General features: G+C 39.2%; 1 protein-coding gene across 1 annotated transcript in view; it reads right to left on the minus strand.

The window, feature by feature from the left end:
• Positions 1-15140: 15140 nt before the first annotated feature.
• The window catches only part of NETO2 (neuropilin and tolloid like 2), a 40405-nt gene continuing 31805 nt past the window's right edge, over positions 15141-23740 (minus strand). The window contains exons 7-9 of the mRNA XM_065641001.1: positions 23435-23663; positions 18665-18778; positions 15141-15721 (exon numbers count right to left, since the gene is read on the minus strand). Coding sequence (XP_065497073.1) covers positions 15141-15721; positions 18665-18778; positions 23435-23663 — 924 coding nt within the window. The remainder of the gene's footprint in view (positions 15722-18664; positions 18779-23434; positions 23664-23740) is intronic.

Here is a 23740-nt window from a genome sequence, read left to right on the forward strand (position 1 = left end):
GGGAACAGCAAGATCCAATTGTGTAGTAGAGACCTTTCATTTTAGCAGAGGTGAAAAAATATAAAAACACTGTACTGAAAACTGTTCATAGGATTGCATCCCCCAAGTCTGAGATATCCCTAGATAAATGTTGAAATTACCTTCTAGCGTATTTGCTTTCTCTGTGCCAAATCTGAATTCATATCCTATAGGAGGAAACCAGCTTGACCCAAAAAACGGCTGCGTTATTTTCTCTGGCGCTCTCAGTCGCTGCACTGGGCTGCCAGGTCATGTATTTTTCCAGCATCCTGTAAAATTCTCACTCGCCTTTAACTTGAATGAGGAGGTACAACTATTGCTGATAAGCTGCTTACTGCCATATGCTTTGTTAGTTCAGCTTCCTTTTCCTCATCTCAGTATTGTTTGTAGCTTATCCGTAAATAATGCTGAAACAAGAGAAGAAACCAAACAGCAATAGGACTGTTTTCATCCACCTCTGCTTTGAAACATCTTCCATATTTTAGGGCTGCTGGTGCTTAGGATACCTTGTTTTACAGGGCACACAACTCGGGCAGCTGTGGTATATGGTGCTTTGCCAAAACAAAGACTGTAATATTTGACTCTCATCTCTACAGCCTGTGTTTGGAGGCTGGACAAAATAGCACCAAGACGGTTTGGTTTTGTTTTGTTGGGGCCGTCAGGAAGCAAAATTTTGCAAAGTAACAGGGATGGAGAATGTTATATTCTAACTGTGTTAGAGCAGCATTGGTAAAAATTGCTAGAAATGGCACGTAGTAGTCCATATCTTGTTTTCTTTTAATACGGTATAACTTAGAAGCATTCTTTTTACAGGAAAAAAAGCGGAATCATGTCTAGTACCCACTTTATGGTAAGAAAGAATTCAGGGAGCTGAAGGAGAGGCAGATGGTGCCTGGTTTTAATTTGATTGAGCTACTTATGTAGTTTTCGTAAGTAGTACTGAATGAAAAGAGCAGGACACCCCACAACATGTACAAATGGATTTTTACTTTTTGTGTAATTAGCAGCAACTGTTTCGCTACACTGATCGTGCGTTACCCTTCTGCTCGGTTTTCTAGAAGCTGACAGATAGAGGTGAAAAGGTTGGTTTGTTTTCGTAATATGCTTTTGCCTAAAGGCCCCACTTTAATCCATGATCCTGTGGAAAGAAAGCAAGCGAGAGGTGGAGACATTTCATAGAATTACTGTGTAAAATGTCTCGCTTTTAAGGATGAGGCAGTGGGAGAGTGAAGAACCTCTAAGCTATTAAAAAATCCCACAAATTGACCTGTCAGGATCTCTGTAGAGTTTACCACTCAGATACAGCAGATGTACACAGCCTCTGGAGCACGCAGCCACCTGCTTCGCCTGTGCCTAAAGCTATCTCTGCTCTTTCATTAGAACATGGACTTATTTTACGAGCACCTGAGAATAAGTGTTTCACTTATTATAAAAACCGGACTTGTTTTTACGCGCTTGTCACTTTTGTGACTAGATTCATCAAAGACAATAGACTGCTCGGCTGAGTAAGTCCTAATATATCCGTTATCTCTTGTCAAGCAGTTGGTATCTTCAATTGAAAACTACTATAGAAACTCGATTGCCATAATCAGAGACATTAGTTATTACACTGTCTTGTATTTGAAAGCTCTGTCACTAGCAATAAATGTGGAAGAAGGGCTTGAAAATTATCAAAGGATTATTTATACTAGATTTGATATGCTGCTTAGTTTGGTCTTTAAAAAAAAATCCTCAAATGTTTCCAGTACTAAAACGTTTTAAAATCTATTATAGATTTAGTTTGTTCATCTAACCTCTTCATATTTGCTTTAAAAAAAAAAAAATGTTAGCCGTGTCTTGAAAGGAAAGGGATCATCTATGGAGTTTAGAATTTATGTTCTAGTCCTCTAGTCCTCCCTGTGAGAGCAAAAATGTGTGTGTCTCCTTTTGAGCCTATTGTGGTTCAGGATAAGCAACAGCGGAACTCAAAGCCTTTCATCTTCTTTTTTTAATCTACTGTCACAGCCACAGGTATAAATGAAATCTTTGTTTCAATTTTCTCTGATTTTCTGCTTAGTTTCCATCAAAGCAGGCTCTGCTTGGAGGCTTTAAAGAATCCATTACTGTGATGCTTTTTTTCTTGAAGTGCTCCAGGCTTTGTTTCATCAGGGAATAGACTGTATATTTTGTTCAGTGTTGTAACCTATAAATCGCCTTCTTGCTGGAACGGCTCCTTTTGCTCTCCACCCAGAAGCTGAGCGGTCACTGCATACGGCGATGAGTCCCAGCCCCATCGCGCCCAGTCCCGCACCAGCCGTCCCCAGCGGCAGCCTTGTGGATTTGGGGATTTCTCCCCTCTGAAACGAAGAAATAAACTTAACAGCAGAGACAATTACACTGTTAAGTGACATTCTTTATTTTGTCAGCGCTGGGGAGCTCTGGGGATCATCCTCCATCAGTGCTTCCAGCGACTGGATGCTCTTACGTTGCTTATATTCACATAATTATTACATATGCATTACAATTTTTGAAAATTTTGACATACAGTACATCTATAGTAAGAAATAATTGATGATGTTAGTTATAATTGTTTAGTTTCTTACTTACAATCCATCTATTAATTATTAGTTAGATATAAACTAAGCACTCTGCTTCTAAACAAGGTATCACTTCATCTCCTGTCTCTCTCTTATCATGCAGAAGGATCTAAAACTTGAGAAATATCCCCTTGTTTTGCAGGTGGTCAGAAAGCGTCGGTTGGTTAATGACGGGTACGTCTTTTGTAACTTAATCACAGTGTACGTGAAGTTGGCAGCTTCTCTCCACCTTCGCCTGCCGCACACCTGCTGAGCACGGCGCGTCCTGCAAACAGCGCTCGCCTGTCCTGGGCTGGTTGGTATGAAGGAGTTCTAATGTAACCTTTTACTCCAAAGGAAATATTTTTGTAGGCGTTATCTATAGTCAGTATGAGGAGGAGAGAAAGGAGTGACAAGGTTTGCATGGGAAACATCCCAACCGAAACTTCCTAAGGAGTTTTGCATGCAGTAAGTGTTGCACGCAGTTAGTAACACCCAAACGTGTTTCCATGTGTTAGTTACTTTGACGAGAAACGAGCTGAATTTGAGTGTAAGTTAAAAAAAAAATAAATCAAAATGAACGGATCTAAGCCAGAGAAGTGAAAACTTTCGATTTAATATCAAATATAGTAACTAACCCTTGTTGCCATTCTCTGTGACCATTCCAACCTTTATGGAATTGTGTCGATTTAAATGGAATCAAAATTCAGAGTTACTGCAAAGCCGGGATTTGTGATGATGCTCTAGAGAGGATGAGCTCTTTTTCCCACTCTTCTCTGGTTTTGGTGGGTTTTTTATTTGTTTGTTTTGCTTCTGAAAGACAAAGCAAACACAATTCACTTAGTTCTATTAGCTGCCTCTGCTCCAGAACAGATTTTGGCATTCCTGTTTTCCTCCTTCCTGGGTCAAAACTGTTTAACCTGCCTTGTGACTACTTTTTTTTTCCTTTGTTCTTTCTGGTGTCATCCCCATTAGAAGTGGGAGGAACTGTGCTCAAAACCAGATTAGGAGTGCGCTCTTGGCCAGGCAATGGCAGTTTAACCAGTAATATGTTGACTCTAGACAAATATGACCTGAATAATGAACATCACCCATCCAAACGCTGCCAAAAGGCCACTGGCAGCATCATCCCTAATAGCAAGAATGATGCCGGTGCTCTTGTTGCAGGCAATTCGAAAAGATCTATCACTAATGTACGAGGTGTATTTGCAATTTCGTGTGGATAGTTACTTTTAAATTTTTTAATTTTTTAAATACTTTTAATTTTTAATACTTTTAATTTTTAAAAATCTAAATGGAATTTACTGCCTAAATACACCCTGATTTCTTGTATTTCAAGACCAGAGTGAAAGCAAAAGCAGAGAGAATTTAGAGAAGACGTGAGACCTCCGTAGTCGGGATCCTGCTAATGTCTTCAGATACCTTAACGTTTTTGCAAAAAGTTCTATTTACCTCCTTACTGTTTCGATTGTTCGCTTCAGACAGTTTGAAATCTAACTTTGACATGATCTTGTGTTAATTACTTTGCCCACTGACCTGTCTTTTGTTTCTGGAAATGGTAAATTTCCTGCGCGTGATCCAGACCCGTTAAAAGCATCACGCCTTGCATTGTGACAGAGATGTTGGGGTCGGGGTTTTTTTGCTCTATGTCGCTTATGTGCCACAAAACAATTATCCTTGTTCTGCAGCACAGATGGGAGCAGTGGTTGCACTTTGCCCAGAGGCAGCAAGAAGAGTCCGATGTATCAAGTGGAAGCTGGTCAGCTATTTGCTAACTGGATAATTTCTGTGCGTTGGCGGGTTTTTTCTTCCCTTTCCTCTAGTCTAGATAAAGCAGTTATTTGTAAGCGTTGTGGTTTGTTTGGTGTTTTTTTTTAATACTCCTCTTTCTTTGTTATTGTTTTGGGTTCTTTTCTGCGCTGGAAAAGTAGCTCTGGCAAATTGCCACAACCTTGTTCTGGAGGAAAATACAGCGAGGAAAAATGCGGTTTCTTTTCAGTGATGTTCATGCTGTCTTGTTCCAGGATCGCAATATCGTCTAAAGCTGAAAAGCCCAAGGAGAATCTTTCGTGTCTGCTGTAACAGAAAGTAAAGTTGAATTTTATAAGAAACCAGTATTGTCACACCATTGGTAGTGTTCAGGGCGGACAGTTAACATTTTATTATTGTATCCATGAAATTAATAGGCAAATTTGATCACTTGATCTCAAACAAATAAGCCAAGAAAACACAGTGAACAATGGCAGAACTGGGAAGAGAATCCGTGATTCCTAACAGAAAAGTGAATGATCTGTCTTTTGCATCTTGACTACATCACTATCCCTTTTCAATCAGTATTGTTTTGTGATTTGATTGTAGTACAGTTTTGTGCTTGAAATTAGCCCACAACTGCAGACAAAAGTCATCTTGAAATTGTTTAAATAGTTGATGTAGAAAGGCACATACATAAATAAACGCACCTTTATTCATGACATTTGCTAATTAATTTCTGAGTCCGCTAACGTAATGGGTCCAGGAATTAGGTACTTGAATGATGAGACTCTTCTTCCATGTTGATGCTATGACTTGGTACCAATTATTACTAGAACATCACATCACTGCAAGTAAGTTTTTCCTGTTCTTTGCTCATTTATCTGGCCCTCCGAGTGCTTTAGCTGACATTACCGAGGAACACAAGCCCTTCATTCGCGTGCTCGTCAGGCTGTACACGGAGTTCTGCTCTCGCTTGGACCACTGGAAGTTGTGACCAGTCTAATGAAAAAAGTGAGCTAGAGAGCTTCTGTAAATGAAATAAGAGGTATTTATCTTGTCTCGCCACTCAGTCTTGTTAGTAAAATGAGAAATTTAGATAGAGCAGTTAACATTTCCACAGTTGGAGGTGGGAAAAATCATGACTGTAATCATAAAGGGGGCACGGCGTGCCCTTTTTCTTGATTTGTTTCTGCCTTGCCCCCCTGACTTAAAAGCCCGAAATGTACATTGATGTAGCAATTCAGTCAAACTACAATCTAGTGAAAAAATTTTCTAAAAGCCTCCGTCTTGGTAAGAGTATAATTGAGGCATCATTCCTTCTTCCCAAGTAAGTCAGAAATTAGAGAATTTTATTTTTTTCTTCTCTTTCGCTCTATATGAGCTGTGTGTCCAGCTTAAAGGATTTGTTAAGAAGCCTTTTCACTTGTGTTCAGGAGGGGGGAAAAAAAAAGTTATTTCTTTGATGTTCCCAAGTCTTTCCACATAACTGGATTTAAAGCCTGAAACCAAGTTAAGCAGAAGCTGTGACAGTAATGTACCCTCAGTTGTTTCCCTGAAGACTGATGTGAAGGGTTAGTCAAGCTGACCTCTTTCTTCCGTGTTTTGAGCATCTTTAATTTCTAGATATCCATACGTTATTGATCTTTAATGCTGATAGTAAGCTGCTAATAAAACAGGAGGTACTTAACTCCGTCGTTAGATCTTCCACAATAACCTTCTTTCTCTCCTCTATATGAACGTTTTTAAATTTAGGTTGTCCAAGATGGAAATGTCCATATTTTAAATTGTATGTGTAGGTTCTCATAGGGTTGCTGGATAACTGTTTAGTAGATAATCTCTCCTGTTTGTTATAGATATTAATGTGTTAGTATTTTAAATGATTGCTACAGGAACATAAGCTTGTACTTTCTGATATTTATTTGAGTTTGAAAACGAGTTGTTATCTGCATGAAGATAGAAGAGAGCAGCGGTCTCAGCTTTCAGTCAGATGGAGCGAAGGACAAAGATAGGAAGTGGTTTCACCATCAATGGTGTGAACGGATGTTAATAGCGTAGGAAAAGCAGAGCCTGCAGGCTTCGGCAGCATATTCCATCAGAGGTTTGTGTTTTGCTATTTAACACTGACATGAGACTAATGAAGATTACACATTTGTTTAGACGTGCTGTGTATAGACATTCCTGGACACAGGGTCCATTTGGTGAGGAAATAGGTTTAGCTGGTTTTTCAAATGTCTGTTGTTGTAGCAGTCTAAAGAGGACAATATTCTTGAATAATCAGATTTGTCTGTGCTTAAGAGGTTTTTTGCACTAGACACAAAGAACTTGGTGTCTGATCTATTTAATGCACCATCAGGGTGGTGAGTGATGTGACTGTGTCTGCAGCCTACGGTTACAGTGCGAAACCTTCAGTGGTGTCAGCGGAGGAAAAGGAGTTATTAGATGGGTGATAAACTCCACTAGTAATAAATGAGACAAATCTTGCAGAAGAACGCAGTGTTTCAATAATGCTGCAGTTTTGTTTGAGCTCTGGAAAAGGAAACCTATTTCCAATTTTCAGCTTTCTATTGGCATTAGAGTTATGCCTTGGGTTATATATGCAATTGAGTTTTTTGCCCCTTTGTAGACTGCTGGTTTGCAATATCTGTTCTGACACATTTGTAACTTAACCTTTCCTTTTTTATACTTTCCTACCTAGCTTTTCCCTTTCTGAAAGGGTTTATGACAAAGATTTTATTTCAAAATATTTTTTAGAAAACTGTAAAAATAACCATTAGATCAGTGGTGGCATTTTGCTTACATCACTTGGCTTCTGGGAACAGAGAGAACCTAGTTTAATTTAATTTGCTAAATTGTCTTAAATTCTTCAATTCCAGGCATTGGCCATTAATATTTATACAAAGTCTACCTTAAAAGGAAAAAAAAAGCAATAAGCACATCTGACCTTAGTAACAGGGTTTTGCTGTTAATCAATAGGATCACTAACATAATGTGTTACCCTTCAGAACAGCACACGAGACGTTTGGATGTGTCTCCCAGTCTTTCAACTTGAATGTGGATTAGTGTCGAAAAGTATTTTGGCATGTTCAATGCATCTAATGTCTGTTGCTCATAGGGGATCCAGACCTAGTTCCTGAGGAGACTGTTTGGTGTTTGTGATCCTCTCCAGTAACACGGTGCCGACACATATCTCCTTTATCATCAGACATCCTGAGGATTAGAGCTACGCTGGACAGCTTAGCTCGTGTTCCATGCTGGGAGGGTGAGGATGAAGAAACGTGGGCAAAAAGGGAAAAATAACTGTCTTTGACCGCTTTCTTTTTCCTTCTTGGAAAGACTAGATAGCCAGAGGGCTAGATGTGGAGAGGACTGACTGATACCTGTGCGAACCCCGAAAGATTTGCAGAAAATCCTGCTTCAAACCCGTGGATCTCGAGGCAGCTTTATCGTCTCTCATGGTCTCCCTTTCTGTGCAAGCCCTTGAGTTCGGTTGCCATTTCTTTTTATTTTGCCCTGGATATAACACATTGGGTATTTCTGTTAAGGTTGGCCTGGGGCCCACAAGCAAGACGGCCATTCATTTAAGGTATTTTCTCATCATCAATTAAAGAGCTTCCCTGTTGAAGGAAGGGAAGGGAGCCTCGTGGCTGGGCACGCAGACAACTAGTTATTATATTTTCAAATAGAAGGCAGCCAAGTTCTCGTGCTTTGCGATAGGCTTTCTGCCAGTTCTTTCAGTCATTGTAAACTGTTCTTTGCAACTCGATGAGGCAACCAAACAATCTGCATTTCCTTGTACGTTTGCCTAAATAACTTTTCACTATACCACAAATCTGAAGTGACTGTTCCGTATCTTTATTTTTGGCAATGTGAATTTCCGTGTAGTCTTACAGTAAGGATAAGTCACGACCTCCAGTTCTGATTCAAATAAAACTGAATTCAGTATCGTATTTTTCCCTTAGTAGTCCTTGTTTGATCACCCTGGGTATTTTTGTTTGTTTTTCAAATGATGCACCATCTTTTTAGGAGTAGAAAAGGCTAGTGTAGAAATATCTTCTCCGCTCTTTCTGCTTCTCATTAATGTTCCCCTAAGCCTTGAGGGCTGCTTGTTAGCCTGAGCTCCCTGGTTGCTCCTCTTGCTGCAGAACAGTTAATTCCCCTTTATTTGTATTCCTGAGAGGAGGAGAGAGTACGGAAAAAGAAGGGGGTTTGTGCTTTTTATTTCTCTCGTCGAGCATCGCTATTTGCCAACTGTACCGCAGCAACGTCAGGGGTCGTGCTGAAACGTTGTCATGAAATCCTGATGTTACACACCTGGCAGCTTGGTGTGATGTAAACTATTCCATGAATGTGTGTAATGCAGCTTTTGATGCTTTCATAAATTGACATTAAGACGAGGTATTTAATGAGTTTAAACACAGCAATGCAATATCTAAATTTACCTACCGTAGCTCTTTGTGGGAAAGACATCCAAATGCTTGCATTAGAGAACTTATGATGCTAATGATTAAAGGAAATTTGGACCTACAGTTAAAAAGCCTCAAACTTATTGTGGGTGTTCTTACAGTTAATAAGAAATAACTCATCTTTGGATTCTCCTAGTTCAAGTCAGGGATGTGTTTCCCTTATGCTCATGTCTGTCCTTGCTCCTACTCTGATGTGGCAAGTGCGGCACAGTCAAGTTTTCAAAGTCTTCAGCTTTTTTAGTTCTGGATCCTAAAGGCCAGTAACTTCATTTGCTGGTTTTGCTACTTCTCTTCCACAGATTTAACGTTTGAGTGCTTGTATTAAAATTTGTCAAAACAGACATAAATGCAGAAATGTCTGGAAGAATATGATAACCTTAGGAGTCATACAGAGCTCTAAAAGTTACCTAATATATGGGATTATTTTAAGTATCCATTACTTTTTGGTTTGCTTACTATACACTTGAATTTTACGTAGATATTTGTGCTGTTCTGGCATATTCCAGAATTCCCTTCACTGTTAAGGATAAAACTTAACAATGACAGAAGATAAAATGGCCTGTGCAGAATGTTTTGCCTCTGGTAAGTGCAAAGCAAACACCTTCACTAGATCTCTTTGTTTTTCATTACCGCAGAAAAATTAAAATTATTTGGCTTTGCCTCAGGCCTTCAATTGCTCTGTTGGATTATTAAACACAGAGTGGAGAGTCAGTGATGAGTGGTATTGCTTATGTACCTTCTCTGTTCTTTACAAATAGAAGTTCCATTACAGTGCTTAAGAGACTTGGGGTTTATTGACTTGTCTTTCTAAGAATCTCTTATTCTCATAATTGCTTTCAAGAGTATTTTCCTGCTTTTTTTTCACCCACTTTAATCACCGAATCATCTTTTTTATATACTAATCAGTAGTAATTGAGAGTGCTATCCAGTAAACTCGGTACTAACAGCTGGCTTCTTCCAAATTATTTGGAGTATTGAGGGTATTTACTGAAGTGAGGGCACCTAACGTGCTGGTTACATAGAGCTGTGTGCTTCGTTACCTTGAGAGTAATTGGAATGTGCTGAAGGGTGACTTAAACATTGCATCAGAAATGCCCAGTGGTTAATAATATATTGCCTCCAATTTTGTATTTTGAACAAAGAATTCGTTAATTTTCCACTCCTCTCCCGTCTCTGCAAATAGCTTTTTAAATGTTCGGACTGTTGGAGTGGACCTGAAGGGAAGGTTGAGCTCTGGATTCCTGTGTTACTCACAAGTGAATGTGGCAGTTATTAAACACGAGTGTTCTGAGCAAATGAGCGTGATAACCAGGGCCAAGCTAAACCGTCTCACAGAAAACCACGTGCCCTTTTAATTCCAGAATGACTTCCCCATAAAATACTAAACCTTAAGTATTAGAACATTGATGTACTCTGTTCCAGTTTAGCCATATTCATTGGAGGTTAAGGAGATAATCCTGTGAGCTTTGAATTTTCCTTGTAGTCACTTTTCGGGTGAAAAATAAGCTGTAGCACAAATTCATAAATTAACATAATGCTTGAACTCTGAAATGCTGTGGTTTAATGATAAATACTTCTACAATATAATTCTTCCTCCTAAGTACATCTGGAAGACAGAAGCAACACTTAGGCAGGTGATAATGTACTTTGAGGCTAATTATAAGATATAAATAATGTGCTTATATTTCTGTATATAATGAATATATAAATAATGTAAATATCTGTAAATAATGAAATAAGATTTAAAACTTTAAGGATGTCTAGGAAATCTGTGTTTGGGAGGAGAAGTCGTTCAGAGAAGATGCTTTGATGTGCATCCTCTAAGTACATTGGCAGCATTGACAGCTCTTATTTTTTCTTGAACAGAATTTGATGTAGATTTTATGGGTTTCTTCAGTATAAAAGCTATTACAATAAATTACGTGATGGTAATGGAAAGACATACAGAGACATAAAGTTCTTACTTTGTTTCTCCCTGAGCCTGGCTCTGTAAGAACAGGCTTAGAAAAACTAAGATGTTTTATCTGGTATATACTAGATTATCCTCAATAGCGAGATAAGAGGGAACGAGCTGACAATTCACAAATGACTGTTGTTGGTGTTGATCTACGAAGCAGATGGAAACCAGATTTTTGATAATCTGATTCTGTAAAATGGAGCGTAGCAAAGGAATTGGAACGTGAAAACACACTTGCAGTTCCATGGTGACGCAGAACCACATCTTGACCTGTGTTTTAGTTGTGTATTTCTGGGGAGGATTTACCCTCTCCAGGGATGGTGGTTGGAAACCCCAGGAACAGAAGTCTTAAAGACAGTGGCTTTTACATTGTTAGATTGAGGTAGGTGCTGTAAAAACTCATTTTCAAAGCATGAAGCGACTCAAAGGTTTTTGATTTTAAAATCCTTTCTTCCATTATAATTAATATTCGGTTGTAACAGTACGATCTCAAATAATGAAAAATCAGCTTATCTTTCAAGCTGACATAGATTAGGAATTTTGTCTTGCTAGACAGTTGACCGACTTGCTGAAGAATCATAGGGCTCTTATACAAACTTTGAAATAAGGACATGTAAAAGTAAATGGATTTGACCAAGTTTTACTGTGAACAGACACATAATTACCATACAGGAAGATCAAACTGTAGATATGTTTCAGTATATCTGTATGAATTAAGTTGTTCCATTTCAAGTAGCAATTTTCTCTTGGCTTCTCAGGTATAGGTGCTAAGATATTTTTTTAATTACTTTTGCTTTTGGTAGCCTTTTAGAGAAAGGATTATACTTAAATAGTTTGGAAACTTAAATGTTGTTATTATTATTGATATAAGAATCTTATTTAAGGACTAAACTGATCTGAAAATAAGGCAAGTCTTTTCTTCCTCATTTAGCAGGAGATTTGCTGCTAAGGCGCAGAATTCTCCGTACCAAGAAAAAACCGAAACCAAGTGTATTTTAATGACTTAAAAATTCTGTGAAGTGTTCACATGACAAGCGCCTTTTCTAGTAAGTCGATGACAGCTCTTTTAATAACCCGTCTTTGTATTGGTTTAGCAAAAATAGACAGTGATTCTTACAATATGCCGTCACGGTTTGTATGCGCTATGAGGGTCACGTTGTCTATCGCAGACAAGAGAATCTCAAGTGTTTTCAGTACAAATCAGGATTTCTGCGATCACTTTTCTTTCCGTGTTGGCCGCAGGTTGGCTCCTACAACTTTTGTCCACAACAAATCCTTCTTCATGTTAGATGGTTCGATGCCTACGCTACTACGAGAAAAGGTAAAAATGAATTATAAATGGCAAAAAGTAGTTAATGCTGTTGGCCTTTTCCTGGTCAATGTGCATCTAGGGAACGTATCTTTGCTTGTGTGCATTCAGTGCTAACAGAGAAGATCACAGAGATGGGTACAATTGAGTGCAAAACCAGGATGCTCATAGAAATGTAGATGGATTTCAGATGGAGACAGTGGAAATATGTTAACAGTACCTCGATATTTCAAGAATAGGAAAGGTGGTGTTTTTCACGAATGCCAAAAAGAAGGTTAAAGGCCACAACATCAGCTCCGACTGGATTGACTGAGACTGCAAAATCATTACTGGATTTTTCTGCTGAAAATGTCAGCTTGCTGCACTGAGTGATTCCAAGCAGGCCACCCAGTTGGTTTTATCCTGTGGTGAAGGGAATTTGATTAGACTGGAAGTGGAATTATGGCGCTAATAGTCACCACTCATTTCTCGAAGCACAGCTAGGTAACTGAACCCAACATTACAATGAGAGGTACACGTCTATTATTTTTTTAAACACACCACACCCAAGTTTTCCCTTCAGATTTTTAGGTTCAACACTAATTTCACCTTGTTTGGAATAAAACAAGCACTGATACTTCATTTTCCTGCCCTCGCTATTTGCGGAAGTCTACAGAAATCACTGTTCCTTTGGGTTTCTGTCTCGGATCTGTTCAAGTAGGGCTGGGTCTCCTGGTATAGAAAGCCTGGGAATCAGAGCAGGTGTTAACCAGGCAGGACTATCTTGTCTTTACTTACACTAAAGCCAAAAAAACCCCAACACGTAACCAAGAAGTTACAGCTGAGACCGAAATATTTTTCAGGCCATTTGAGAACTTCTTCAATAGAGCTTTCCCCCTTTTCTCCACAGACTTGGGCTTGGCAGGCTTGCTATTTGTTTTATTATTACACGTTTACTGTTCAAAGGCAACAGAACTTAGGAAATAATAGGGACTGCATTATTTTTATCACATGGGAAAATGTACCTTAAAAAGGAGACTTAGTCATGCAAACCTAGCACGTACAAGAGTTATCTGGACAAAAATGACCCGTGTAAAACTACATACTACTTGTTGAAAGAACCTGGACCTACCGGACTGTCACAAATTACATTCTCTATCATACAGGTCAGGGTGAGATATTTAATACTGAAATCAATGAGAAGTAAAGGAAATCTGTCAAGAAATGTTTTAATTAAATCTTGAAAAAAATTCAAGTAAAAATTAACTAGATTTTTTTAAACGCTTATTTTTCTGCACGAAGCGCATCTCAAATTAATGTCCATTTTCATTCTTCAAATTGAAAGACAATCTGGGACCAGCGCAAAAACTGACACCGGGATTCAGCCTTGGGGTCTGAGCTTCTGATTAAGTTCTTACTAGACATCAGACAGGGTTCATTTTGAGGCTGGGAAGTGTTGAAGGTTCTCAATTACTCTCTCTCTCCACGCCCCCCTTAATCTTCTTACATTCTAAGCATTTAAATTTTTTTTTTCTTTGTCATTCTAATGAAAATCTGTGGTTACAGCTGCTGTTCATCTTTTATTTTAAAGAAAAGATTGCTCAGTTACTAGGCTTGTATATTAAGATTTGTTTGTACTACAATCAGCACAACAATTATGGTTTGACATGCATTTGTAAATAAAGGATATACCCAGGGCAAGCTGGTAGGTCACCTTTAGTGAAAGGTTTCCTGTAAATAAAATACCAGAATAAACCCGAACAAAGCAGGAAATAAACGTAGGCTAATGTGGAAGTTATGTGAAGTATTCTTGGCAAATTGCAATGTATGCAGCAGCCTCTGCGTGTTCTTCAGAGCTGCTATTACGAGCACTGAAACGAGCCTGCTGTACAGGTGCTAGATTGCGATTTAATAAACAGTCCGTACAGTATCAAACTATATAAAAAGTTTAAAAACCACCACGAGAATTATTATATTTTAAAAATTTTTCTATCATCTTGTAAAAAAAATCTAAAATTAGGTCCAAACCACCATTAAAAACGGTATGAAATGTGCAATTTTGCAAGTGGAAACAAGGGGCACAAGACGAGTTCCATAAGGGTTAATAAGAGTTGCTTTGTGATTTCTCTCTGTTTCAGGATCTCCATCCACCCGGTGATCGCAGTTCTCTTCAGGCAAGTAGGACACGAGCTAAAAGCATCCTCACTGATTTCAGGACACAAGATTGGCTGCGGTAAGAAGTAAAAGGCTATTTTAGGAGACAAATGTACAGTACAGTCTATTTATGTAAATACTTGGAAAATGCCAGGATAAAATTGTTTTCTAACTACCGAGCTGTGAAATCAGTGAGCCATATGGACCTATAATACACAGCAGAATATTTTATATTAAAATCTTAGAGCTTCTTGAAAGAAAGCTGTTTTAAAAGTCTGCGTTTAAGGTAACACGAGTACTTGCTTGTGTCTCAACCAAAAGCTGTGAAGACTGCATATTTCCAAATGTACTAAAATTAATATAAGTCAAGATTTTTAAAAGGCGGTAATCCTTTACACTTATTTCTCACAAAGCATAAGTGAGGGACTGCTAATTAAAGGCAATATAAATGGCAGGCAAGATGAAACAGATGGCTGCAACATAATTCTTGTGGCTTAACTGGCACTTAACACTACTTTCAATTCGACAAATACAATAAGACACCTATGTTGACATACACGTGGTGCACTTAACTACTTTTATTTATGTAACTGAGGTATTAAAATTGTCTTGAAAAGCAGACGTCCAAAGAAGAGAAAATGATATGAGGAACAGTAGTCATGGTTTTCAGTGTTCAATGATTAGTAGTTGTTTTTCCTTCCAGTATGATTACGTTACAGTTTCCATGCAAAGTCTCTGTCTTATTCCTCCACTAGGTAGGTAGCTTGGGAAGATGGGAGGAAATAGACCATTTTTCAGCATGAATTAATTATGAAGACTTCTTTTTTTTAATGAAGTATAATAAGCTAAAAGTGTGTGCATCTCACACGCTGCATATAGTACACTTTTAATATATACACTATCATTGTACACAAGCATCTTGTATATACACTGATACCACCTTCACTAGGAAATTAAAAATCAATAGATAAGGAACCTTGTGCTGTATCTTCTCTTCCTCTGACATAGATCTCACACGGAATCTCCTCCATCACCCTGTCTTCTATGACTTGCTCCGGGCAGTCATGCGCTTGTTTGAAAGTGTAGCTGCTTTTCTTGAATGTGCTATTAAATGTTTTCATGGGCTGAGGCTGCGCAAAGTCGTTGCGAAAGGGCAGTTCCATGGAGCTGAGGTTGGTCCTGCTTTGTTTTATATTAGAGGCCTGGGAGCCACAGTGGTGGTCGTGAATGCATCTGGAAGCTGTTGAAGGGCGTCTCATTTTCTGGTAGTTTTCAAGTTCTTCTGATAAATCTGCCAAATCTGCAGAAATTTCTTTGTCCCTCAGTGAAAATAGTTCATAATGTGGAGGATCAAATACTTCCTGGAAACCAGTTTTATTGAAAGCAGTCTTGCAAGCCATAACCTTTTTGCGTGGTTGCTTTACTTGTACTAGAATTGAAATTATGAGAAGAACTAAAACTATCCCTGATGTGATGCCAATGATTGTTCCGTGAGTTTTGGTGATTTGTTCAAACAATCCAGTCTTTTTCTTTTCTGTAAAGAAAATATGAGGATTACGATAAGGCTTTTATAATTTGCCACACTTTTGATCGTGTATTAAAACAAAAGCAAGCTGTATTATGATTGCCACAAAAGTGCTGTAGTAATGAAATGACTTAATGGCACTGGAGACTAGACCGGTATGTCAGTGGGATTTATCATACTGGGTCTGTGCGGATTCCCCGTCTGCACCAGCGACTATCGCGTGGTAATTCAGCGCATGCTGACTCGGCTGGGATGTGGCTTCAATCTGGAACCTACGCTGCTCCATATTCCACAATCCACCAGTTCAACAGCAGCTGATACAGCTACAGATGATGCTTCTCCTACCATGGTTTGCTCCTGCTGGTAACGTTCCCATTGACGGCAGTAGATTGAAAATTAACTAGTTCTTTAAAAGCGAAATATCATAGTGATGATGTAAGATTGACTGCGCTGTTTCCACATCTTTTGGAAACTTAATGACCATGCCTATTGTGTAAGTCTGTTGTACCTATTTCAACAGAGGTCGAATAGATATATTTCAGTTTTAACAGCCCAGTAATCAAGTCAACTGGAAAAAAGAAAGGGAAGGGGGGTGAGGAGGAACCAACCAACCCAAATCATACAGCACTTTCGGCTAGTACTTCATCTGAAAACACACAAGATGGCAGCATCAGAACAAGATGGTTTTGCATACTTCAAATTCTTCTTTGAAGATTAAAATCTTCCAGTTGGATTTCTGTTCTATTGTCTGTTCTATTTCTGTTCTATATTGTCCTAGAGGACTAGAAGAATTCTACACTGAGACTCTGCAACATCTGCTACTGGGGGAGAAAAGCACCTAAGACTACGTAGAAGAAAAGGTAGGAACCTAAATGTCGCATATTATTTTCAGGTTATCTGGCTCCTGGCATCTGGATATGTGTGTTACACATCTGAGTATGGCACACACGGTGCACGGAGAGTTCTATCCCACCATACGCTATTTTAAACAATCCCTATACTAAACAGAGAGTCCCAAAAAGCAGCTAATCAAAAGTTATGTCTGAAACACAGTTCCACTTCTGAGACTGTTTACTCGGAGTGACATTTAAACCTTTAATGTGAAGGAAGATACCTCCCCTTGTCCTGCCCACCTCACACCTTGCTGTTCCCACACTTTGTGGGAGGTATGAATTTCACTGCTATGGCAGTTCTCTCATCTGCATCTAGGTCTCTTAATTCCTGGGAGATACTCCTATCAAAAAGCTGTTATACAATAGTCACGTCTTCTCCAGTCTCTTAATAGAAATCGCATGCAACTGACTTTTCTACCAATTTTTATGTCACTGGGCTTAGGCATAAGGTAGGTCACAGTATGCTCAGATTTAAGTAGCTATCGGTATGGACTAAACGGGAACTCTGGGTGCCTGCGGGAACTGAGCACAACTGTGAGCAGCTTTCTTTTCAAGGCTGGATATTGCTCCTTTGCTGCATCAGTCTCCCTTCTGTCTCCCTTGGCTGGCCAGTCTGCAGCTGCCTCTTAATCATCTGCTGTGCAAGTATCAAACCAGAACCTAAACTGTATTCAGCATAAAACACGAGAGGTTATTTAGCACCAGATACAGCAACTTACAAATATTGAGAAAGATGCTCTCTTCACATTGAGATACGGTTTTTATGGAATACATTCTTTTAAATTACTGCAGTACACGAGTGAAGTGTGGATTCTAGGCAACATTCCAGAAAGCAGCTGGTAGAGACAGGAAAAAGATACAGCAACTGCACTTAAGAGGGAGCATGGAATATTATCAAAGCTAAGGATTGTTTAGAGGAAGCTTAATTCTGCACTGAAAACTCAGGAGTTACGGATCACTTTCGTTATCTGGAAAGCTTCCACAATATACCATGCATTAGGGTATTTATTAGGGGTGTGAATTTTTTCGTTTGCTCAAAATGCAATTTCAATGTCTTTTTTTAAAATATGTATTTACTAAAAAAATTCAGCTTATTTCAAGATTTTCTTTAGAGAAGGTTTTCCCTCTTCCTGCAGGGTCAATTTATCTTTGAAATGGAGTAACTATTTAAATCTTTCTGGAGGTTTGTGTTCAGACCTATTTATGCCATTCTACTTGCCAAAAAAAACGCCCAAGCTCAAGCTTATTGTTTCGTTGTTTTCTCTTAGCAAGGAAATGTGTTGACCTTAAACCGGTTTGGTTCCAGCTCTGAAAATTCAGTTCTTGTTGAAGCACAGGTGAATGTATTTGTGCTTTACCAGAAAAACAAATTCCTCAACTCATGAGAATTTTTCCACAAATCCTGATATCGAAAGAAGCCTTTACTGTAGTTGTGATGGTTTAAACAATCCTCCCCTGCCCCATGTTCTAGAAGCGGTGATTTATGTGTCCGTTTTCCATAAGCGATGACTTCTCGCTTCCTAACAATTCCTCCTTCTTCCCACCCTTTCTCACACCATATGCAGCAGTTGCATCTACTCTGAGATAGCCTGTGATTAACAACTTAAAACAAATGTTCTAAAATTGGCTTTGTCTTTGAAGATTGTTGCTTCTATTTCAGCCCTGAGAAAGGCTCTTTGTGCTTGAAGGCTGGTCTGTCTTTTTTCAGCTCTGTATTTTTTCTCTAATAAAAGGTATCACCTGTCGCCACGATCCTTGCTTCGTTTTGAGTTTAGAAATGGATAGGATGCAACCCGACAAATACTAAATTCTATTTCCTATTAAGCTGACTTCCGTTAAAAATAGAGTATATGCTGAAGAGGAAGAAATTTCCTTATAAATCTGCCAGATCAATATTTAGGAAGCTTACACGTCTCCTGAGTTTCAATAAAAAATTCGGAACACCTTCCTGAGATTAGTAGAATAGCTGCCTGCAGCATATTTCCAGGAAAAAGACCTTGCACTACTTCCTTGAGAGGCCAGCCCGGCTCACAGGAGCCAGCCTTTGCCCCATCCTCACCTCTGCAGTGATTCTCATCCCAAGGGTATGCACAGTTCTGAATGCCATTGCAGACTAAAGAATTATTGATGCACATGTTGCTATGGCAGAAGTAAGTGTTGCCTGAGCAGGGAGCTGCAGGAGAGAAGAGAAAGAAAACATTAGGAATTGCATTGCAATAAAACGAGTAAATTCCTGTTATTTTTTTAACATGCATACTCATTCTTTATCTCTGTTTCAAGCACAATCGCTTTTTCTACACGCCACTGATTTTCAGCTGATTTACTCCTCTCTTCATGTGGTTGCTTTCAGGTGTATTATCAATGCTACCAAAAAAAAGATTTCTTGTTAAAAATGGGTAGCAGACAGAGACAGTCACAGAACACAGATAATGGAAGGCTTTAATACTTATCTTTAAAAACTTAAAAGTCACATGCTCACCATCAATTATATATTTATTCAATCTGCTGTGCATCTGCTATGTAGATGGTCTAGCTGGTTGTGAAGCAGTTCCTGAACATCTGCATTTTGGAGCCCATTAATATCTTAAGGCAAATCAGATTTCAGCTTGTGGAGGACTGTTTCAGTAATTGCAAGAGATTTCAGTAACTGGAAGCATCTAAGTCACTCCTGCTTGGGAATCAAAGCTCTTAGATCCTCCTGTTAGAGCTAATGCAGGGATTAAGACAGAGTACAGTTTAGCTTTTTATCTATCTGTCTATATATAGTTAGAAGTTTGAAGAAATAAATTAACTGCAAAGTTGCCCTAAAGCTTTTATGTTTCCATGAACGTTTGTTATACTTCTCGACATCAGAAAAATATATTTAAAAAATAATTATAATAATTCTTTTCAGGATGCTATGTAATATACATAGGGGATTCTTTATAAATCAAAGGCACTGGACAAGAAATTCATATTCCTGTTCTCTGTCTCGGTAATGTGGTATTTTTATGACAGAAATGTTTATTATTAGTGGAGTTCAGTTATATATTTAATAGCAAGATGTGTGAAAGACATTCTGCTCTTCGGTTTCATAGAAAGAATTTATTCTTGAGCAGTCTGGATTCTCTGAAACATGATATGAAACCCAAAGGGTGCAGCAGAGGAGGGTGACTGAATACAGTGCGTTTCTCACTTATTCCTTCTGTTAGGGCATCAGGGTCTCAGTGACAAAAAGAGGAGTTATGCCCGAGAGAAAATTCACACCTTTAATTCCGAATTTGCATTCCCTAATTCTAATATGCATTGTCTTCCCATTTCTTACTCCACTGAATTTCGGTACCTTATTCTTGTTGTTTTCAAGCTTTCGTATTAACTTCTTGTTATTGCTTAACCCCTGGCAACGTGGCACGAAGTTCCATATAGGAAGCTTGTGCTTTAATTGCAGCACAAGTGCTGTAGTACTTGAATGTAATACAGAATGTTATGAGAGTGTATTTTGGAAGAATTTATCTATGGAATTTCAGTGTTTGAAAATGTCATAGTAACTATCACATGAATCTTCGTTGCTCAGCTGAGCGGAGAATTTCTTTGGATAGTAGATTTAGCCTGAAGAACACTGGTCTAAAAGCTGATCAATGCTTAGGAAGGTACAGACCATACCCATTATATAGGTTACGAATGACATGCCACGTCAGGTGCCCTGGGAGGAAACCAACCACAGTGCGTGTGCAGGGATGGGGCTGGGGAACCCAAAGCCGACCTGGAGCTGAATATGGTGAGGGCCATGAAGGGCGCCTACTGCACAATGGGATGGGCAGAGCTCCCCTCCATGCCTGGTGTCTTGGTGTCGACCTGGATAGGGTTAATTTTCTTCCTAGTACCTGGTGTGGTGCTGTGTTTGGGGTTTAGTACGAGAAGAATGTTGATTAACACACCGGTGTTTTGGTTGTTGCCAAGCATGGTTTATACCAGGTCGAGCACTTCTGGGCAAGGAGGCTGGAGATGCAGAAGAAGCTGGGAGGGGGCCCAGCCGGGACAGCTGCCCCAAACTGGCCCACGGGGTGTTCCACACCATACAACACGCTCGGTACATAAACTAGGGCAAAGTCAGCTGGGAACCGCTGCTCGGGAACTGGCTGGGCGTCAGTTCCACGAGTGGTGAGCAATTGCATTGTGCATCACTTGGTTTATATATTCTTTTATTTTGATTGTTGATTTTTTTTTCCTTCCTCTTCTATCCTATTAAACTGTCTTTATCTCAACCAATGGGGTTTACCTGTGAGGAGAAAAGGCTTAGGTAGTTTTCCTTCTAAATTTATAAAGAAAGATTGTGCAAACTTTACTTTCTAAAGGATAAATAGGATCATTGTTTAAACAGAGTAGCTTAAAAAAGGTACGTATGTAATAGGTGACAATACCTACTAAAATATTTCTGTCTGTGAGATAAAGGAGGATCTATGAAATCCATGTCCAGGGTGGTTGTCATGGATCCATGTGTATCTGCTGGTGTTTCAGTACGGATCTGTATGTAGTCGTAGTTCTTATGGAGGCACTGAGGAAGGATTCTGACGTAAGACACATTCCCTTTTTTATTAGTCTGAACAGGGGAATTTTTTAATCGTTTCTGTATTTTGGGTTGATGCATTCTGCTGCTGCTTCTCCATCCATCAGCACAGTCTCTATTTTACACTCCTGTGTAGTCTCCTTAACATTTTTGGGGGATGGCTTTTGTTCACAAGTTCACGAAGACGGGACAAATAGATTTAATTTTCCTTTTGTTTGCTATTTGGGGAGTACAAAGTCTAAAAGTTACAACAATTGATCAGTTCCAGTCCAGGACTTCAAGGACAGAGCTGGACTCTCCTCCTAAGAGCTGCCTAAGCCTGGTGCAGCGTTCACAGTGTTCTCTGTATCTAGCATTAGTCATGTATTGAATCAAGCCAGAAATCAAATACATTGATTTTTAACATTGCTGGTAGCTGAATTACTTAGTCAAATTTGCAAGCAGCGCTAGGTGCACGTTAGGTGACTGTCATGCACAATTAGTTCATTTATGTAAATATTTTCAGAAATATTGATTGTTTTCATGGTTGGCTTCATATAATTACAAATCATTAGTAAGGTAGAAGAGAAAAATAGCTTAATCATCAGAAAATAAGGTAAGCACAGATTCGCTTTTTTGGTTTGAAAAATTGCTTATCACTAGAATATTTAAAAATACATGAAACATTTTTCGGACACATACTTTTGAATTACCATATCCAAAAAAGACAGTATCTCAGGTTAGAAGATAAATCAGAATAACCATGTACCTTTGCAGATTTTATTCTGCCAATGACTTTTGAGTTGCTTTAAAATCCTAAGTTTGGAAATTTAACTTGTTTTAGGTGTAGTGACTGTTTCAACCTCTTGCATTAAAAAAACCCCCACAACACCCCTCCCCAAAACTCAACAGCAACAAGAAAATCGCCAAACCACTCCAATATTTATAATATACATGGGTAGTCCCCCTGTCAAAGTTCTTAACATTTTCTAGATTGAAAGCTGGAATAACATCTGCTATCACTAATAACTGTACTGAAATAAAAGCTACTGGAAAAGCAGTTATAAATTTTGCAAGTTATGCTTAAAACTGGTATTTACTGAAATTCCCAATATCTAGAGTTTATTAAATGCCTATTGTAGGTTCAACAACAGAGCAGTTTGAAACATGCAATTGGTTCTTACCCCTATGTATGCAAAGTAAGCAAGAAGCTGTTTCTCTTACAAGTCTCTGTTGCTTTAGAAAGATTGTTTTACAGAAAGTATCTTTTCTCCTGTGTTAAACTTTACTGGTTCATGGAAGAGAATATAAAATCTACTTGTTACCTGTAACCTGAACTTTTTTGCAAGGTGGTGACCAGGATCCCTTTCAGGACTGGCTACAGAGATGTCGGTCCTACCAAAAAAGTTACTTATTTCACAGCAAATCTGTGCTATTTATTTTTCAAGCAGAACTTTCTGAAAACCTCTAGTAGAAGCATAGGTCTGATTCCCTGAAGCAGCAGATCTGTTTTATTCAGCTCTCCTCGTGTACCTCACAGTTCTCAAATTAGTCTGCTTTTGTGCTGCAGATGCCCCCATTTTCAAGTTCCGCAACGTGCACAGTTTGTAAATATGTCAGGCAACAAAAATTCATTAAGTCCAGAGAGAAAGCACTTAGAAGAAAACCTCACAAAAAGCACGCTTTCAAGGAGTATCTTAATTTACAATGAGAATAAAGACTCTCTCTAACCCAGGCTATGGAATCCCAACAGAAATCCAGACTGCATTTCCAGCTTTGCTTTTAATCTAGCCTTCGGAAATCAATGTGAATTGAACTGCGTATCCCAGGCGTGCAGCACCACTGAGTTGTGCAGAGGGAGCGTTAGAGCCCTTAGATCCGGACTCTGCAGGGTCACACGTGTTCTCGAACCTTCTGAACATCCAGCGTGGGCTTGAGAAGAGCCCGTCGTAGCGTCTGGCAGGGACCTTGTCGGAACATCTTCCAAGGGGGGGGACTAGTGGGAGAGCGCACGTCGGTGCCACTGCTGGCTCTGCGCATCTGTAGAGCTCTGTGAGAAGGACATGGCCTAGAGCTGTATTATTACTGAATTCAAAGGAAAAACAAACCCTTTAAGAATGGAGGAAAGCCTTTCTTCAGGAGCCATGATTAGAACTGTCATAAAGCCAGTATTTACTTTACCTGCTAGCACGTGAAGGAAACAGAACCAACATTTTTCGTGTGTTCCGGCTGCATAATATACAGCTGATGCTTTTCCTAAAGTACCCTGACACCAGGAGAATAGGCCCTTTAAAATCTACTTACGATCCACGAACGAAGTGAAGAGCATTCTGAAGCGGCTGAGCCTGCTGCCTTCGTCGGCCCACATGCGCACCACGCCGGTGCCCGTCTGCAGCGTCACGTCGTTGGCCACCGTGCTGCAAAACTTGGCCTTCAGGTTTTCGATAGAGCTGCTGCCATCATACACAGCAACAAAATTCCTTTTGCATTCGTTTGAGTGCTCCATTTGATAGTCGAGGAACCGCAAATAGATCTGTCGGGAAAGAGAAAACACTGTCTCGAGGAAAAGTACTACAGAAAAGCCAGTTTTCTTTCTTAGCAAACCCTGAA

The sequence above is a fragment of the Caloenas nicobarica genome, chromosome 9, assembly GCF_036013445.1.
Source record: "Caloenas nicobarica isolate bCalNic1 chromosome 9, bCalNic1.hap1, whole genome shotgun sequence".
NCBI lineage: Eukaryota > Metazoa > Chordata > Aves > Columbiformes > Columbidae > Caloenas > Caloenas nicobarica.